Genomic DNA, 17,762 nt, shown 5'->3' with positions numbered 1-17,762 from the left:
TGAATGTTGTACAGTTTGCCAACTCACTGAGGAAATGTGCATTTCATAAAACATCAAAAGTTGCTTGTATTTTTTAAACAAGAGCTTTTTAAACAGCAAGGCTGCACACCTTGTACAGGTGTGACCTCTCTACAATGGTTCTTGTAGGTGTTTTAAGTTGTAATCCTTTTCTCTGTAATTGTTATCTGAGTAATGGACAATAGGTTATGTGACAGCTCAAGTAAAATTATAAGTAAACTCTTATTATCAGCCTAATTTAAATTCAGAGTTTGCATGTTAGCCCTATTTTCCCTCAGCCCTCTGCACCAACCCATGCAGTGAGTATAAGGAGCCTTCGTATCAGCAGATGGAGTTGGGAGGGAAAAGTCCTGTGATGTTATTTTCCCTACAAAAGAGGCTGGCAGACCCTGCCCAGTTGCATTCTTTGGCTGGCTGGACTAGACCCTGGCTTTCCATCTTTACTTTCCTCTGAGATTTTTTTCCAACCCATCCAGATCACTACTTGTAGCTACTTTAATGTAGGTTGCTTCAGAGTGGTGGGTGTTTAATTTTTCTCTGCATGCTCTCTGGAGCACTCTGGGGAAAACAGCTCTATGGTTTCATCCAGCTTTTTCTGAAATGAGCTCAGCTGTTGGAATGAACGGAAGCTCATTCCAGATTTAACAGAAATAGATCAGAGAACTGGAGAACTAACCTGTTCCTCATCCTCCAAGAACCATCTCTTGCACTTCACATCCCTTAGGAAATCCCATCTCTTTGAGCAATCTCACCTCCCTTCATCTCAATGCCCAGACTCTCCAGCCCCAGAACAGTCATCAGGCATTTTATCTTGTGTCTGTTTGTCTTGATTTTTATCATTATAAGCATTTTAGGACAAGAACCGCTTACCTTTCTGGGTGTGTACAGAACTGTATAAATTATTATATCATCATATGGCTCTGTGGTTTCACTGTTCCTTTATTGCTTGGCTTTCTGACTGGTAGCCCAAACCTGGAGTCACTAGAGAAATATCAGTAACATCTCTTGCAGCAGGGTTCATGTTGGATTTGTTGTACTTTCTTGTCAGGGCCCAACCTGGTTCTGACAAGTCCCAACTTCCGTTTGGGTAGTGCTCAACCTTGGGGCTTCCTCAGTGGATGTGCTGAGATTTTTATGTTGGCAGCTTGTAATCTGAACTCAAAGCTCTGCCCTCCCTCAGCCATGGAGGATATCATCCTATTGCTAACACGCCCTCACAGGTACTCACTTTATTTCTCCGAGGTACATCGTAGACAGATTCCTCGGGCTGCTCCACTACATTGGCTTGACACAGGTGTAACTAATCTTTAAAGCTGCCTTTTTAGCGAGCTTCTGTTTGGGCAGACGGGGGCTAGAGCTTCAAGCTTTTTCACTCCTCATGTTATCAGAATGAGGTAGTGATCAAGTCTGTTCCCCACCTCCCCTAATTCTGTGCAGGTGACTGAGAGGAGAAAAAAAGACACCTCATGCACTTACAGCAAAAAGCTTTTCTTATGGACTCTACAGGAGAACTGGAATTTAGAAAATCAAGTCACCTATTTATCGTTTTGTGAGGCCCCGAGGAAAGCTTAACAGCCTCTGTGCCTTGTGTGTCTTATTGTGCGTGAGACTGCATTAAGAAAGCTTATGCTGTCCAAAACACTGAAGGTTTCTGTCATAGCTCAGGCCTTGAAAGCCATCTCTTCCTCATGGGCAAAGAGGCAATACTTCCCTTCTAGAGCTGAGCAATGTGGCTGCCTGAACAGCCTTACCTACTCTTTCACATCATTACAGACTTGATGAAGTGGCCCCTGCAGATACTGACTTCAGCAGGTGGGTGATGTGAGCTATAATCCATCAGTTTCGCAGTATCTTTGGATACCAGCCCATGGCTGTTCTTGCAGTGGGATTTGCTGCTGTTGTTTCCTGGACTAGAGATATACTGGAGAATAGCGACTTCATACCTGTTACTGTGATTTCTCCATGTCCCTCTAACCCAACCCAGATTTCCCACTCTGCTTCTGTTGTTTTGGCAGTATTTTTATGAATGTGTATTTTGATGTTGGGTTTTCTTAGAACTGAATAGAATTTTTATTACTCAGGAATCCCCTCAGTGGGCAAGGCCAGCTAGCCCCCCCCTTTATGAGGTTGGGGTAGGGTTACAGCACAAGAATATTGCCTTTTTCTCATCTCCATCTGTTGGTAGGCAAACTTGTACCCACTGCCTGGGGGTGGCACAGAGGGGCTTGAAGGAATCCAATAATCAGGTAAGAATTTCTCATCTCTGCATCAAGGGCAAGAATGGTCTGTCCGCTATAAACCCTACTGCTAAAATTGTCTATTTCTTTATCACAGCAAAAGATTGGTTCTACTGACACTTTTTCTTGCATACACCATGTAAATAATCATTAGCAATTACATGTATAAAATTAATTATATATGGTAGGGTCCAAATCATAAAAATAAATATTCTTAGGGATTTTCATATGTCATGCTTTTAAAAAATATGAAAACTTTATGTTGTAGGCAGGGGTTGGTTTTGATTCTTTCCTCCCACCCATCTTCTATTCAAAATAGACACTTTTCCTTGTTTATAATACTGAGAGGAAAGAACCCTTAGCTGTAAATGTTTGGTAGGACATTTCTGTACACATAAATAACAGACCATAAAAAAAAAAGAACATTATTAAGTTTGCAAAGTCAAGAACTCAGAAGTTAGGAAATGCCAGAATTATGGTTGTCAGTGCATGTAAAGTTCCTTGTTTCCTCTATTCCACATAAAACCAAGGATCATTTTCAGAGTGGAAGAGTTTGACGACTGGCATTTAGCCTCAAAACCCTGTACTGGTGCATTATTAGTCAAACAAACATTCCTCAATGTGTGGTAAGTGCACTGTTCCAAAAGTAAATATACTGCAAGTGTCCCAAATGGAGCTCTGTTTTTCAATCATTTCTAGTGAATTTGTGATGTAAATTTTGGGCTACAGAATCAAGGTCCATGAACTTTAATATATTTGGGACCTGATTCTGCTTCCACCTAAATCAGCAAGAACTAGAACAAGTAGTTGAATAGATAATTTTGTACCAGTCTTTTGCAGTGTTACTGATCACAGTGTCATTGATCTGCAGGTGCTTACCTTTGAGTGTGAACATAGTCTAATTGACTTCAGTGAAACTACTCACATGTTTAAGTGCATTGCTGGATTAGCACTAGAGTGCACAGTACCTTGTGTGACTATGCCATAAAACTGAGGTTTTGCTTGAGAAAGGAGTACAGGATTGGGTCCCAGACAAGCATTTAGTCCCTTATGCTCAGTTAAGATCCCTTGTCTACAATGGAGCTACACTCTTTTACACCAGCTGAGGACTGGCCTTTTATTTTACAATTATTTTATTTTATTTTATTTTTTTGCATTTTTTAAAAAGGTAAGGGAAAAAACAAGCAGTGATTAGATTTTTCACCTCACTCCTGTGCTGCTTTGGTGGTGTGGGCTGAGAAGGGAATGTGGCAGACCCAAATTATTGAATAGTAACATGCATCATTTGGAACAGTGGGTTTTAGACATGCACATTTTAATTAACATAAAATATACCAGAATGTTTCCTTATTCTAATGTGAGGGATTCAGACTCCCTTAATTCCCACTGAGCCATGGCATTAGCAGACCTCATACTGCTCCCTTGGAGTAACTCCCCTTGTGTAGGCCTCAGTGGGGAGATTATTTATCTCCAAGTCCTGCATGTACTCAGCTAACATAGAGCATTGGATGGGACTTTTCTGCCCACTACCTATCATTGATCTTCTGCAGAATGAGTAGGGAGGTGCGGGAGTGGGAGAGTTCCTGTGTTCACCGATCTTCTGCTTCCATTGGTCCACTGCTGTTGACCTATTCCTGGCCCCTCCAATCCCCATAGATGCCTTCCTTCATCTACCTATAGTGCCTGACTTCTGGAACGGAAGTGCCTGCTTCAGGTTCTGGTTCTTTTAAAATGCCAGGATATGCCAGGCAGTAATAACTGCATCAATTTTTCCTTATTAATTAATTACAAATTACCTTATTTATACCATGTTACACCTGTGTATTTTACACAATAATTACACACTACACATCCAATTAACTTTTGAAACACCCTGCACATCACCTTACTCTTTCCTATCTCAGGACAAAACTCATAACTAGGTTTTGCAAGGACCAAGCAAGAAGTGCACAAATAGAGTCTTCAAGCATTAGTGGTATCATCTTCAGCTTTATTGCTGAAACTTTTCTCTGTCAACTTCTGGCCTCATTAAAAATTAATTCAAGGCCAAAATTTCAAGAAAGTGCTTTGATCTGTATCTATACAATTTGTATATGTCCCCACTTGTGCAGATATGTAGGCACACATGCACTTAGTCTCAGATCTTCCAAGACTTATGTCTGTACTAACAGTGCGTAAAATTAAGTCATCCCATTGAAATCCTAGTTTAAGTCTTGGCAGGATCGGGGCCTTAGAGACAACTCTTGAGCTCTGTATTCAGTTTTCACTCAAACAGTGAAACTTCTCCTAAGTAATGCCTGGGTAAGGATATCTGGAGTTGGCTTATGATCATCTGTTTTATGTGCACAAGAAAAATCTGCAAATATGGATTTTTGTGCACCAAAAGGGTTGTGCATGCAGGCCCAGTTTAGGATGCTATAATAAAAATGGTGCTTCCTTTCTGAAAGACAAACACAGAATGGATTAACAATTTTGACCCTATCTGTTTTACCATAGATCTCTCTCAGGACGAATTGTCGGAGGAGTCTGGTGGTTCTTCACACTCATCATCATCTCTTCTTACACTGCCAATCTTGCTGCCTTCCTTACTGTGGAAAGGATGGTCTCTCCCATAGAAAGTGCAGAGGATCTGGCAAAGCAAACTGAAATAGCCTATGGAACCTTGGATTCAGGATCAACCAAAGAATTTTTTAGAGTAAGTAGTCTGGCTTATGGCAGCTTTGTTAAACCTGTATCACAGTTTTCCTAAATAAAAAGTGTCTCATAAACAAGACCCTGAGTCTGCAAGCACTTATGAATAGGCTGAACTTTGCTTCTTTTAGTAGTTCTACTGACATCAGTATGTAGGATCAGAAGCTTAGAGCAGCAGGGTTAGTTACCTGGGGCAATTTGAGTAGCAAGGCAGCTCCCCTCCAAAACTCCGATATTGCAAGAAGAGTTTTGGCTACCCAGTTTCAGAAAGAAGCCCAGCACTCTGTGCAGCAGTATAATGGCCAACATAACATTTACAATAAGACCCTTGGAGCAGTGACTTTGAGTGTTTCACATTGCCAGCAGTCAATAAATAATAATTAGAGCTTCCAATTTTGGCCTGTCTTTGCCATAATTAAAAAGCAGGATGGGAAGCATGCTTTTGCATTTTTATACAATAAATTGCATGCTGGAAATATACAGTATTGTACAGAAATCTTCTCTGGTGGTATCAGATACTACAGTTGCACCCTATTTCATGCATTAAAACATTACAGTGTTGACTCCTCTACCACTGTTGATAAATGCTGACCCTTTTAATGGTGACCTGAGTGTGTAAAATTTTGCACATTCTATTTAATGATAAACCTTTCACTATATACACATACGGACACCATCTGTACAGAGAGAAAAAGCATTTATGTTTCTGGCAGCCTACTATTAGATATTTTTGATGCTATTTACAGGCACCTCAGTTTTCCTAGAGGAAAATTCTGCATCCGAATAGCTTGCACCTATGAATATAGAAAAAGGAATTGTTAGGGAGAGTTCTTTATTTTCTTAATAGTCTGATGTAACGTGGAAATCCCTTCTCAGAGCAAGATCAAAGGAGCAAGTGTTTGTTTGTTGTTGTTTTTTTAAAGGATACAAAGTGTAGTAAACGTATTAATACTTTATTGTGCTGATAAGAGTCTTGGGATGTTCTCTGACACTCTCCTCACGCTAGGGGAGAACAGGGTTCTAAATAAGAATGAGCTATAAAGAGCTCCCGGCTCTGTCGAGGCATAAAGAAAAAATGGGGAGGGAGGAGAGCAGAGCAACAGAGGGAGCAAACACGAAATTCTGCTTTATGCTAACAAGGAGGACAAAAGGGAGAACTGGTGGCACAGCAACTGGGCCCTCTCTGTCCTTTGTGTGCACTGTGAGTGGCATTAACCAATGCTTGTCTACAAGTTACTTTCCTGGAGAGCTCTGCATTATTTCAGTGGTATTATTAACTTCCTGAGAATAACCAATTTGCTTGTCATGCTGGAGCATAGAACTAATTGTTGTATCCAGTCTTCTTCCATTGATTTGAGAAGGAGAAAAAGAGTATGTCTTTATGTGAACACACACCTTTAATAAATATTTCATTCTATGATCTCTGTTAGCTCCCTAACTTGATCATAATGTTGGCTTAAAACTCAGAATAACTCAGAAGAAGTTTGCAGTTTCCGAATGACTGCTTCATAGATTATATTCACTGTGTGCTTTGGGCTTTCTCTACATTAGGACATTACAGCACTTTTCTCAGCCCTGCTGGGAGTGACAGAGGAAGCAGAGTGTAAGCTGCCTACAGGCTACAATCTTGCCCTCGCCACATTAGCGCTTCCCCCTTTGTAACCACCAGCAGAGCTGCAGCAGTGTAAGCCAGGAATGGGCAAAATGCTAACAAATCCCACTGTAGATGCATGCATAGAGAGAGGGGGAGGGTAACAGACTTTGCAGCATTGGGCCAGGAAGGAAATAGTCTTAAGACCCACAATGGAAGCGTGCATGTGATAGGTAGTTCTCTTTTCTAAGACACAAAGCTAAACATTTCTCTGAATGCTCCTCTCAAAGTAGGTGAATAGAGCCAGATGAGCAGTACAGAGGGGAAATCCTGGTATTTTTTTCTCTAATGGGTACAGCACAAGCAAGTTTCATCTGCCTAATATCTTAGCTGCCTTTGAGGGTGAAATGTGTCCACAGCCCATTGCCTCTTTGCTGAGATGGTTGGCAAGGTTTCCAGTTAGTATTACTTATGTTGGTGTTTTTTGTAACATGGATATTTATGCAGTAGGAATGAGACTGAGGCCAACAACTCATTCCACATGAATAGATGGTAACAACTTTCAGCCACTTCCGCTCTGGGCAGGTTCCAGCCAGGGACCTACTTTATATTGTTGACTATTTCCCCACTCACTGCAATGTCTTCTAGCTACACACGATCGACGCTTGTAGATGAAAGCGAACTGTAACATCCCTTTTTTCAAATAAGCCTGCTGAATGCTGTCAATCTGACATTTATTTGAAAGACATCACAGCAGGCCATATTTACCATCTTAACTAATTGGTGAGCTGCTGTTTAAGGATAGTATCAGAGGGTAGCCGTGTTAGTCTGGATCTGTAAAAGCAGCAAAGAATCCTGTGGCACCTTATAGACTAACAGACGTTTTGGTGCATGAGCTTTCGTGGGTGAATACCCACTTCCTCAGATGCATGCATCTGAGGAAGTGGGTATTCACCCACGAAAGCTCATGCTCCAAAACGTCTGTTAGTCTATAAGGTGCCACAGGATTCTTTGCTGTTTAAGGATATTCATTACCGCAGAATATCTGACAACCAAAGGAAATGTGTGTTTTTGATGATAGTTGCTTATTTCTGATCAGAAACGTCTGGAGATTTATTAACATAAAGACTCGCATTAAAGTATCAGAAATGTTTCTATCTTTCTCTAGAAAAAAAGGCTAACCTGGAAAGCAATTTCAAAAATATATCTTCCTTCCTTTATGAGTTTTATATGTTAGAACCAACATCTTCTAATCCATTCAATTAAAGTTTCAATAAATATGACCAGCACGTCAAATCAGTATGGTGTAATTAATCTACATTCAGCACTGAAAATGTCTAATATCCCATTCTAATTGGTTTCAGAATTCCAATATGCATATATTCCAAAGAGGTGACCTTTACAGCCAATTAGTAATTCTTCTGTAAATCGGGCAGTATTGAAACTTCAGTAGAAGAGGAACTACACATTTCTAGACATTTACAAGTGTAAATTGCTCTTGAATTCTTTTAATTGATCACATGTGACAGCATTAAGGGGCTTAACAATAGGGTTCTGCAAAACAACATGTATAGACCATTTTAGTTTAATAAGTTGTTGATAGGCTGACCATTTAGATTTTATTGAAAATATCTGAAATGGCATAAAGGTGTCACCGCTTTAGTGCAACGGGGTGCTTTACAGAAGAACATACTGCTGTATGGGACGTTTAGAATGATCTTGTCATCTTGCGTTTCCTCCTTTTTATAGAGAAACTGAAGGCATCTCATAATCAGACCTCTAAAACAATGTTTAAAGTAGTGTTTGGGCAGGAACTGGCTGGCTGTGTTTTTTTCTGGTCCTGCTGCAGGAAAGCCCTTTTATCTCACTTCACAGGCCAGTTTTCATCCTCCAACCCCAAATTTTTACTGGTCCTGTTTTTTCGTCTTATGTCTTCAGGTACACATTAGGAAGGTGTCCCTTCTTAATGCCACCGTGTGTGCCCGTCATGTCTTTACTCTATCCCATTGCTTCCTTTCTAACTAATATTTTGCCTGAAAATTTTCCTATCTTACATGGTTTTGTGGCTGGACTGAGCATTTGGACCTCCCTTGCAGCAATTTCCAGGCTCAGAAACGAAGCCTTTCTGTACTAACCTTCTAGACCGGCCAAAGGCTAATGTAACACAGCGTCCAATTTATAGTACCCAGAAAGCCATTTTAAGGATGCCACAAAGTGCGATACCTCTTCCTCTTCTCTCTTAGTTTCTTTCATGAAACCAGAAGCTCTCAGTAAACATGAGAGCAAACAATGACTGACGGACTTGCACAATCCCAGCACCGAGGGTGACCAGACAGCAAGTGTGAAAAATCGGGACAGGGCTTGGGGGTAATAGGAGCCTATATAAGAAAAAGACCCCAAAATTGGGACTGTCCCTATAAAATCGGGACATCTGGTCACCCTACCAGCACCACTGAAGATGGGAGGCACAAAGGAGGCTTTCAGTTATGGTGCATTCTACACCTCCTGGGGCAATTTGAACCAGCTCTCAGTCAGCTTTCAGACCTAATCCTGAGCTAACTGCAACCCAGGACTTGGCCCAGTATTGTCGTTTGCCTACAGAGGAAGAAACTGTCATTGGTAGAAGAAGCAACCAGAATATATTCTGAAGCAGTAGCATGTGCTAACGATTATGTCACACCAGTTATAATTTAGCAATCATGTTACAGGCGGTTATGCTTTCCTGCTGTAATACTGCATGAAGACAAAGAGTGCTGATCACTGAAATAAATTGTGTCAGAAAGTGATTTAGCAAACAGAGAGTGTCGAATGTAAACCAATACTTCCCATGCAAGATTTATGCATTTAATCCAATCAAAATATAACCTAGTGTTTTTGAAATCAGTAACAGAGCCTGCTAAAAATACCATGGAGAACTGCTTTTGAACCCAACGGACTTCATCTGTAGCTAAACTCTGATTTCTAATTTCAAAATACAGTTTGTTTGTGAAGATATCAGGCATGTTCAGAGAACAGCATTCAGACAAATACTTTGCTCTTGCCTTTGGATAAAACTAGGATAAGGAAAAGGTTTCTGTGTTTTGGCATCAAGCACAGAGTGATCATAACAAATGCCTGACAAAAATATTGAAGTGTGATAACACGTATAGTCTGTAGCAAATGGAATATCACAGAAAACAGATAGTTTCCAAAATATGAGATAAATAGATCTTTCAGATTTCATGCAGAAAGAGAGCAATCAGGCAGAGCACTGACTTAAACCTCCCTTAAATAGTCTGGTGAATCAAGGTGGTTGTTTTATTTATTCCTTACATAAAGTTTGGTGGGAAATGTATAGGTCAGCATTAAAACTGCAACTGGTCATTATTTATTCAATGTTACTAATAACTGTTAACTCCACATTTCATGGTGTATCTGTATACAATATTTTTATAGATTCAATATTTGTTTAAAACAGACTAGCACAGTATGAATTTTAAGTGTTTTTAATAAATAAAATATGGAAAACAGCATATATACACACACTGAATATAAAAACATGCAGAGTGTGTATGTATATATGGGGGGGGCATATACAAATGTTTATAAATGCTTATGTCTATGCATAGAAATAGCAGTCTTTCCAGTGAGTGCATAATGAATGGCCTGACAGTAGTTATTTTCTCTAACAATCTGCTTCTTTTGTCCAATTTCCCTTTCTGCGCAAACAGTAACAAGCAATTTTAAAGAGAGGAGCAAAGCTAGTGTTACATACCTACAGAGCAATGGTTTTCTATGAAGTGCTCTAATTAAATGCGCTGTTGTCTTTACATGTTGGATTGAGAAGGAAAATGCCTCTTTATGGAAATTAAAATTAGCAGGCCATTCATTATCCACTCCTGGGACAGATGTCATTCCTCTGAAACCTAGGGTTAATAAGAATGGGCCCTTTAATAAGGAAGACAGACTAGCAAGATTTCTAGCCAAAGCTTATACTGATTAGGTCTTAGTAGCAAGTGTTTGCATAAGTATCCACATTACCATAAACTATACAGCAAGGACTCTTCTACCCACTCAGCTTGTGATTATAATTGGACTTTTCAATGCACATACATGTAACTATAATTTAATAATGTGAACTTACATATTTAAATAGTCATTTAGTTGCCAACAGCTTTGTGTAGGTGACTTATTTTATCAGGTCAGGCATAATATATGGAAGTGAAATAACACTGTATCAGATATAACTGTGGATATACCACTGAAGCAAAGCCATGAGTGCCCCAGGAAGAAATCACTTGCTGTTCGAATGTTTTAGTTTTTGGAGAACAGCAATATCATAATGATATTGTTCAAGACAATGGGGACACCTGGTTCTCAAGTTACCGTACGACCTTATATAATCCTGCTGTGCCACACTACAGTGTTTGAGAGGGATTCGTTTAAAATACATAGGTGCTGACAAATTACCTACCACCCTGCTAGTTTTACTTTTGCATAATTAGCAAATATATGAAGGTTTAGAAACTTTAATGATGTGAATAGGAAACATTGTCTTATGCAATTCACTGGGCTTGCTCCATCATTTACTGGATATTGGCTTAGTCTGACTGGAGCGGAAAACTTGTCAGGCCTAACTAACAGTGTTCAAATATCGTGCTGAAAAATGTTGTGCCATGGAAATTCATCAAGGGCCAAATCCAGAGCATGGCCTGAATGGCTGAGCTGGGTGATAGGAAGATAACCTGAGGATTCCTCCCTGCAATAGAGCAGGCATAGAGCCACTCCAATGATGCATTTTAGCCCAAAAGCTGAAGTAATTTCCACAGGTCCTTTTGTGCCACTCCCCCAAAGGACGGCAGACAGGATCCCACCATCATCTCTTCTGGTGCCTGCTTCTGCATAGCCCTGCTCCGACACAGCTGTGGACTCCCCAGCTTATCCAGTCTCCATTTGCACAACAGAACCACGTTGGTTCTACTCCCAAGGAACCCTGGGGAATTATGGATGTGCCCAAAATGTCTGGGCAGGACTAACTTTAGCCACAGGCTAAATGTAAGAGGTTAGCATGACATGAGATCTTTTCAGAGTAGGATACCAAGGGCATCATCTCGTCTAAATTTCCAGAATTTACTTTTCCATTGAATGTGAATATGCCTAGGACTGGCTTTGCTAGTAAAACATAAAAAAGTTTGAAAAACCAGCCCGTCTGTTGGTAAAAGGAGTCATTTTAATTTTGAGTTCAGTATTGCAATGCGGATGAGTGGATGTCAGCAATAAAGTGCAGGGAGGCTTATCCTGGTGTTCAGTATTGTGCAAGGAAAGGAAATTCTTTAAAACTCGATTTACAATCTGTTACTCAGATGGTTATTGACATATCAATGAAGTATAGGCTAGTTACAGCTTGAATGGTGATTTATTTGTCTCTTTATATGAATTCAGCTCACTTGAAAAAAAATTGTCTTTTTAAAAAGGAAACGACAGCATATTATCTATTTCCTGCCCACACATCTTTTCAAAATGATATGGACTAGCGTGAATAAAATACTGAAGAAGGACTAGTAATGGGAAGCTTCTTTTATGGTGAGGGGAGTGCAATTGTCAGGGGAAAATTTCCAAAAAGTTACAGATGTCTGAAGGAAATTTTGGATTAGTGACTGATTCATGATTTTTGCAAACATTTTCTGCCCCTTCCTATATACTTAGTCCTGACATTTGGGCTTCCACCCAACCTGACACCCATCAAGGCCCCTCTTTGCCGCCAGTCCTGTTCTGAGCAAGGATAGGAATATATAAGAGGTTCAGGTGATCCTCTTTCCCACCCTCCAGGAGTGATCAGCAGCAGAGAATCTCTCCTCACAATCTCCTATAGGGTGGGTCTGAACTTAGTTACAAAGGTCCCAAAAGAAAAACAGGAAGCCACAGATTTGAAGGCCCTGATTCTCAGTGACACCAGTTTATACCTGAGAGTGTCACTCCAATGACTTCAGAGAGTCAAACTTCAAATCAGTGTGACAAGAATGAGGCAGAATGACTCTCATCACAAACTCACAACCTTCACTGGGTGATAAGAAGATACCCAGAGGCATCTTTGGCTCTAAATATTAGAGCCCAACAGCCAAACTTTTATTTTATATACCTTTGGGATGAAAAATTAGTATATCCCAGCAATGCACAAATAAATTCAGTACATACGACAGAGCCTTGCCTCAGACATTTGGAACTTGGTAGAATGAGGCGCTGGGATTAGTGAGGGAGCAGCACATGGTGCATATTTCTTTGGCGGGGGAGGATGCGACTAACGTTCATTTCACCAGGAGTTTTAAACCAGGTTGTAATAAAAACAAGATGATCATGTAGTGATAGAACTGACACCCTCTCCTCAATATAGGTAATCAAAGTGCTGGCATTACAAGTAATATGTAGCTAAAAACTGTGGCATGTATCTTTTACTCTGGCATAAAGTTTGGCTAGTTCTGCCACATGTTTTCCCATGTGACCTTCAGTAAGTAACTTAACCTCTCTATACTTTAGTTTACTCATTTGGAAAATGGGACTTCAAGGGGAGTTATGAGACCTAATTTTTTCTTATTAGTAAAGAGCTTGGCTATCTAGATGAAGGCACTAGAGAATTGCAATAATTACGTTATTAGTACAGTGTTATTATAGCAGCCATTATGTGCTTAACAGTAGCTCATATACAGTCTGTGGGCCTATCACTGGGTCATCCCCTGATCTTTCAAATAGTGTCATGTGATCATTTACTCTCACCTGAGTATCCCACCAGGGAGAGGCAGAGAAGACATATTAAGTATCATTCAAAGAACAGAGCAACTATAAGTGCAGCAGCCACGCTGAATTACACTGGCAAATCACTGCATCGAAAGACCAAGGTATTGGCCCTCTGCCTGATTGCTATGGGAGTTGAACCCTATGACCTCGAGGCCATGAGACCAAAGGCATCCTCTGGCACGCTTTTTCACATTTAGTTAGTAGCATCCACCTGGCTGCACATAAATTGTTGGAACCAGCAACTGCTATGGAAAAGCTAATTGCATTTAGGAAAGAAAAACTGTAAAGTATGGGAAAGAATGGTAATAGTTACACATGACTAATTAGACTTACAGCAGTGGCAGATTATCCAGCAGGCCCATGGGGCCCATGCCCAAGGGCCTCGGCCAATGGGGAGTCCCTGGAAAATGGGCGCCCCAGCAAAAATCTGCCATGGGGCAGCGGAAGCTGGAGACCTCATAGAAGCCATGGGGCAGGCAAGGGAAGCCCAAGCACCCCAACTAGGGTTGCCAGTTTTGGTTGGACATATTCCTGGAGATTTAATCACATGACATAATCTTTAATTAAAGATTAATCTTCTCCAGGACAATCCTGGAGGGTTGGCAGAAGCATCAGGCAGGCCAGGGGAAGCCCCAGTGCCATGACCCCAGCTGTGGCCCCAGGAGGCGGCTGTGGCAGGGAAACCGAGCTTCTCCGGTGTTGGGACCACATTGGAGGGGGGGAAGAAAGGAGCCAACAGGTTGCAAGGCTGAAGTAGGGGGGCGCAGAATGGGGTGGGACTGTGGGCAAAATGGGGGCAGGGTCATGGGGGAAGGGGCCGAACAAAGGTGGAACCACAGGTGGCCCAACTTGCTGTGGCCCAAGGCCCCAGGATCCCTTAATCCACCTCTGATTTACAACACTGTAGTATGTGCATGTAGATCTATATAACAATAACACTGGATCATTCAGATTAAACAGAAACTGCACTAATTTTATTGTGGACATTAGCATTTTGCATAAGCAAACAGTCTTTTGGGATTGACTGCCCCTATAAAGTGAAAGTGGTTAAAAATGTCACACAAAGTAGAAGAGCATGTTAAATTGTGCTATTGTCGTCTCCTCGCTTTCTGTCCCTGCCTGTTGGTCTAGTTAGGGTGCAATGAACCCTTGCTGTTGGCTTCCTTACCTTACTGCCCTTCTTTCTGGCATCCTAAGATACATAGCCACAGCACTGACTAACCATTGCAATGTGTAACCAGCAAAGTTAACCTTAAAGAAAGCCCTAAAATATTTGTGATGCAACAAATACTAAGAGAAAACAAGATCACAAATGGCCAGGTTGTAACATATAACACTGAGTTACAGAGGGAACTCGAGGAGGGCTTGTATCTCCTAAGCCATCTTCTTGCAGCCATTGGTGAAAGGAGCGCAGAGGGGAGGTGGCCAAAATGTGCTACACATTTACTATCTTCAGCTGGTGGATGGTCCCTTGGGGGCCATAATCAACTGGTACAGTTTCCAGCATTTCCTAGGCTGCTCTAAGGTATATCAGGGTGAGAGCCACCTTAGAACCAGCCCCAGGGAGCTACAACAGTTGTTTTTTGGTCCCACCATCCGATCCCAATAAACTCAGCCAAGATTTGGCTGTGACTCAGTGCCTGCCATATTATACGCATTGAAATTCTATTCCGAGATCCGCGATATTTTGTGTTTTTTCTCAAGCCCCACCTACTGGATTCTTATAAACATGTGAGAATCTCAGCTTTCTCTTCTTTTTTTTTTTAAAGTACATTTCTAGCCTTCATTGTGCAGACGAGAGCTTGAAAACATGTATCCAATTATGACCTAAAAGTTCAGAAACTGGAAAAATCCAAAACATTGGGGTGTGTTTAAATCTCATGATTTTGGGGACCTATCTGATATTTTGGAATGCCTGTGGGTGGCAATACTGATATGCATAAGAGCATCTCAGATGTTATATCCCATAGTCCATGGGGAAAGAATTCTCTGGTGTGTCTTCTGGGAAAAGGAGAAAATGAAGTAAGAATAATTTTAGCCATATTTTTTAAATAGTTTAATACAGAATATCTGATGCAGTGTTTTTGAACAGGGAGTCTAAGTAGAAGAAAGGATAGAATATTCTAAAAAGAAAAGAACTCTATTTAGAACTAAAATATTTTAAGAATGGCCATAAAAATATGGTTTCTTTCTAATATAATGGCTGCACTCCTTTTCAGTCTTGGAAGAGACCGATAGGAAATCTGAAGGAGGAGACAAATATCTGCACAGAGGCAAAGATAGTATAGCCTTTGGAAGAAAGCACTGGTTCACTCAAAGATATTTGACTGTGAGTAGAGATGGATTTAGCTAGGGGTGTGTTTTGGTTTTGGAAAATGTCATCAGGGTAAGTTTTGATGTTGCAAAAACAAGACCAGACTTCATTCAGATTCAGTCCCATTTTCTTCAAACCAAGTTTGCTAATTCCCGATTTAGCCCATTTCTGCCATTGAGCGTAATGGAAAAAATAATCTGTGATTGACGGGTAAGCAGATATGCCAAACCTGCGGGAAAAACACAGAAATTCGGCTTGTTTTTGGCTTAATTGGCTTGTGAGTTGCTTGTTGGCTTGTTGCTTCTTTGTTTTTTTTTATCGGCTCCCGGCAAGCAGGGGCAAGGGGGGGAGAGAGTCAGGGTGCACAGCAGGCCCACCACAGTCCCAGACTGCAGACCGGGGAATCTAGTCACAGAGTGTTGGGGTTCTTAGGGATTGGCTTGTTTTGGCCTTGTTTTGAAATGGAATTAGCCTGATTTTTGGCTTATTGTGAAAGTCGGGTGCTTATTTACCATGTGAAAGTTGGCAATTGTTCAGGTAAGTCTGGTCTATTTTCTGATGTGTGTTATATTTAAATCCAGCCTGGATGAAGCTTAATATTTATATTGGAGAGTGTTGCATTTTTTCATTTAAAATATCAAAATTTCTCTCTCTCACACACACACACACACACACACAAACAATGGGAGAATTAGAAAGTAAAATAAGATTAGTGAAGGGCGAAAAAATCTGGACTGATTGTGCTGAGTGGTTATTTTAAAATAAAAATATTGCTACGTAAGGGAGATTTATATTTGGATAGTGATTAGTGATGGACAGAATGAAGTAAATTCTCAGCATGTCAGGCAGGGAATTAGAGGCGCTGCTTGTGTTAACATTAAACGCTTTCGTATGCATGGCAATAAAAATATAACCTTATGTCTGAGGTGAAGGAAATATACGTGGTTCATGTTTATGCATAAACTTCTCACAATGAAGAGGGAAAACGGTTGTTGACTAAGCTAAGGTCATGTCTATTTATATCTACAGCAAGCTTGTGATAATGAAAAGAGGTTTTAATGTGTCCCAAGGCCTAGATGAAACACATTGAAAATTTAACATGTGTGAGGGGGAAAATGGTAACAATATCCCTCTTGAAGTTCCACGGAAGCGTTTGTTGATGGATTTCTGAAGAGCAGTATCAAAGAAATGAAAAGGAATTTGCAAAACACAGAAATCCATTCCATTTTGGAGCTTAGAATATGTCTTATATCTGTGTTTTTAAGCTTTTTTTAAAAAAAACAACAGTACTTTAAAAGTCATCTTTTGGTCAGAGGCGAAGTATTTTATATGACTGTATTTATATCTGTAATATGACCACCAACCCAAATATGCCTCCAACGATGGCTACTTGGCCTTAAAAACTGCACAAGACTCTTAGACTCATAGACTTTAAGGTCAGAAGGAACCATTATGATCATCTAGTCTGACCTCCTGCACAATGCAGGCCACAGAATCTCACCCATCCACTTCTATAACAAACCCCTAACCTATGTCTGAGTTATTGAAGTCCTCAAATTGTGGTTTGAAGACCTCAAGCTGCATAGAATCCACCAGCAAGTGACCCGTGCCCCATGCTGCAGAGGAAGGCGAAAAACCTCCAGGGCCTCTGCCCATCTGCCCTGAAGAAAAATTCCTTCCCGACCCCAAATATGGCGATCAATTAAACTCTGAGCATGTGGGTAAAACTCACCAGCCAGCACCCAGGAAAGAATTCTCTATAGTAACTCAGATTCCAACCCATCTAACATCCCATCACAGACCACTGGGCATACTTACCTGCTGATAATCAAAGATCAGTTGCTAAATTAATTGCCAAAATTAGGCTATCCCATCATACCATCCCCTCCATAAAGTTATCAAGCTTAGTCTTAAAACCAAATATGTCTTTTGCCCCCACTACTCCCCTTGGAAGGCTGTTCCAGAACGTCACTCCTCTCATGGAGAGAAACCTTCATTTAATTCCTAGTGTCCAGTTTATATCCATTTGTTCTTGTGTCCACCTTGGTACTAAGCTTAAATAAACAGAAGCTACTAAGCTTAAACAAGCAGGTACCCCAAGGCTGGCTCTCCCACACTGGTATAACAGAGAATTGTGTGG

At 40.7% G+C, this 17,762-nt stretch overlaps 1 protein-coding gene across 4 annotated transcripts in view; it reads left to right on the top strand.

The window, feature by feature from the left end:
• Positions 1-17,762, top strand: part of GRIA3 (glutamate ionotropic receptor AMPA type subunit 3) — a 205,988-nt gene that overhangs the window by 146,642 nt on the left and 41,584 nt on the right. For all 4 annotated transcript variants that reach the window (XM_030574935.1, XM_030574938.1, XM_030574939.1 and 1 more), the window contains one exon: positions 4,752-4,950. In XM_030574935.1, coding sequence (XP_030430795.1) covers positions 4,752-4,950 — 199 coding nt within the window. The remainder of the gene's footprint in view (positions 1-4,751; positions 4,951-17,762) is intronic.

Source organism: Gopherus evgoodei, chromosome 9 (assembly GCF_007399415.2).
Source record: "Gopherus evgoodei ecotype Sinaloan lineage chromosome 9, rGopEvg1_v1.p, whole genome shotgun sequence".
Lineage (NCBI taxonomy): Eukaryota > Metazoa > Chordata > Testudines > Testudinidae > Gopherus > Gopherus evgoodei.
This window is presented reverse-complemented; position numbering and strand designations above follow the sequence as displayed.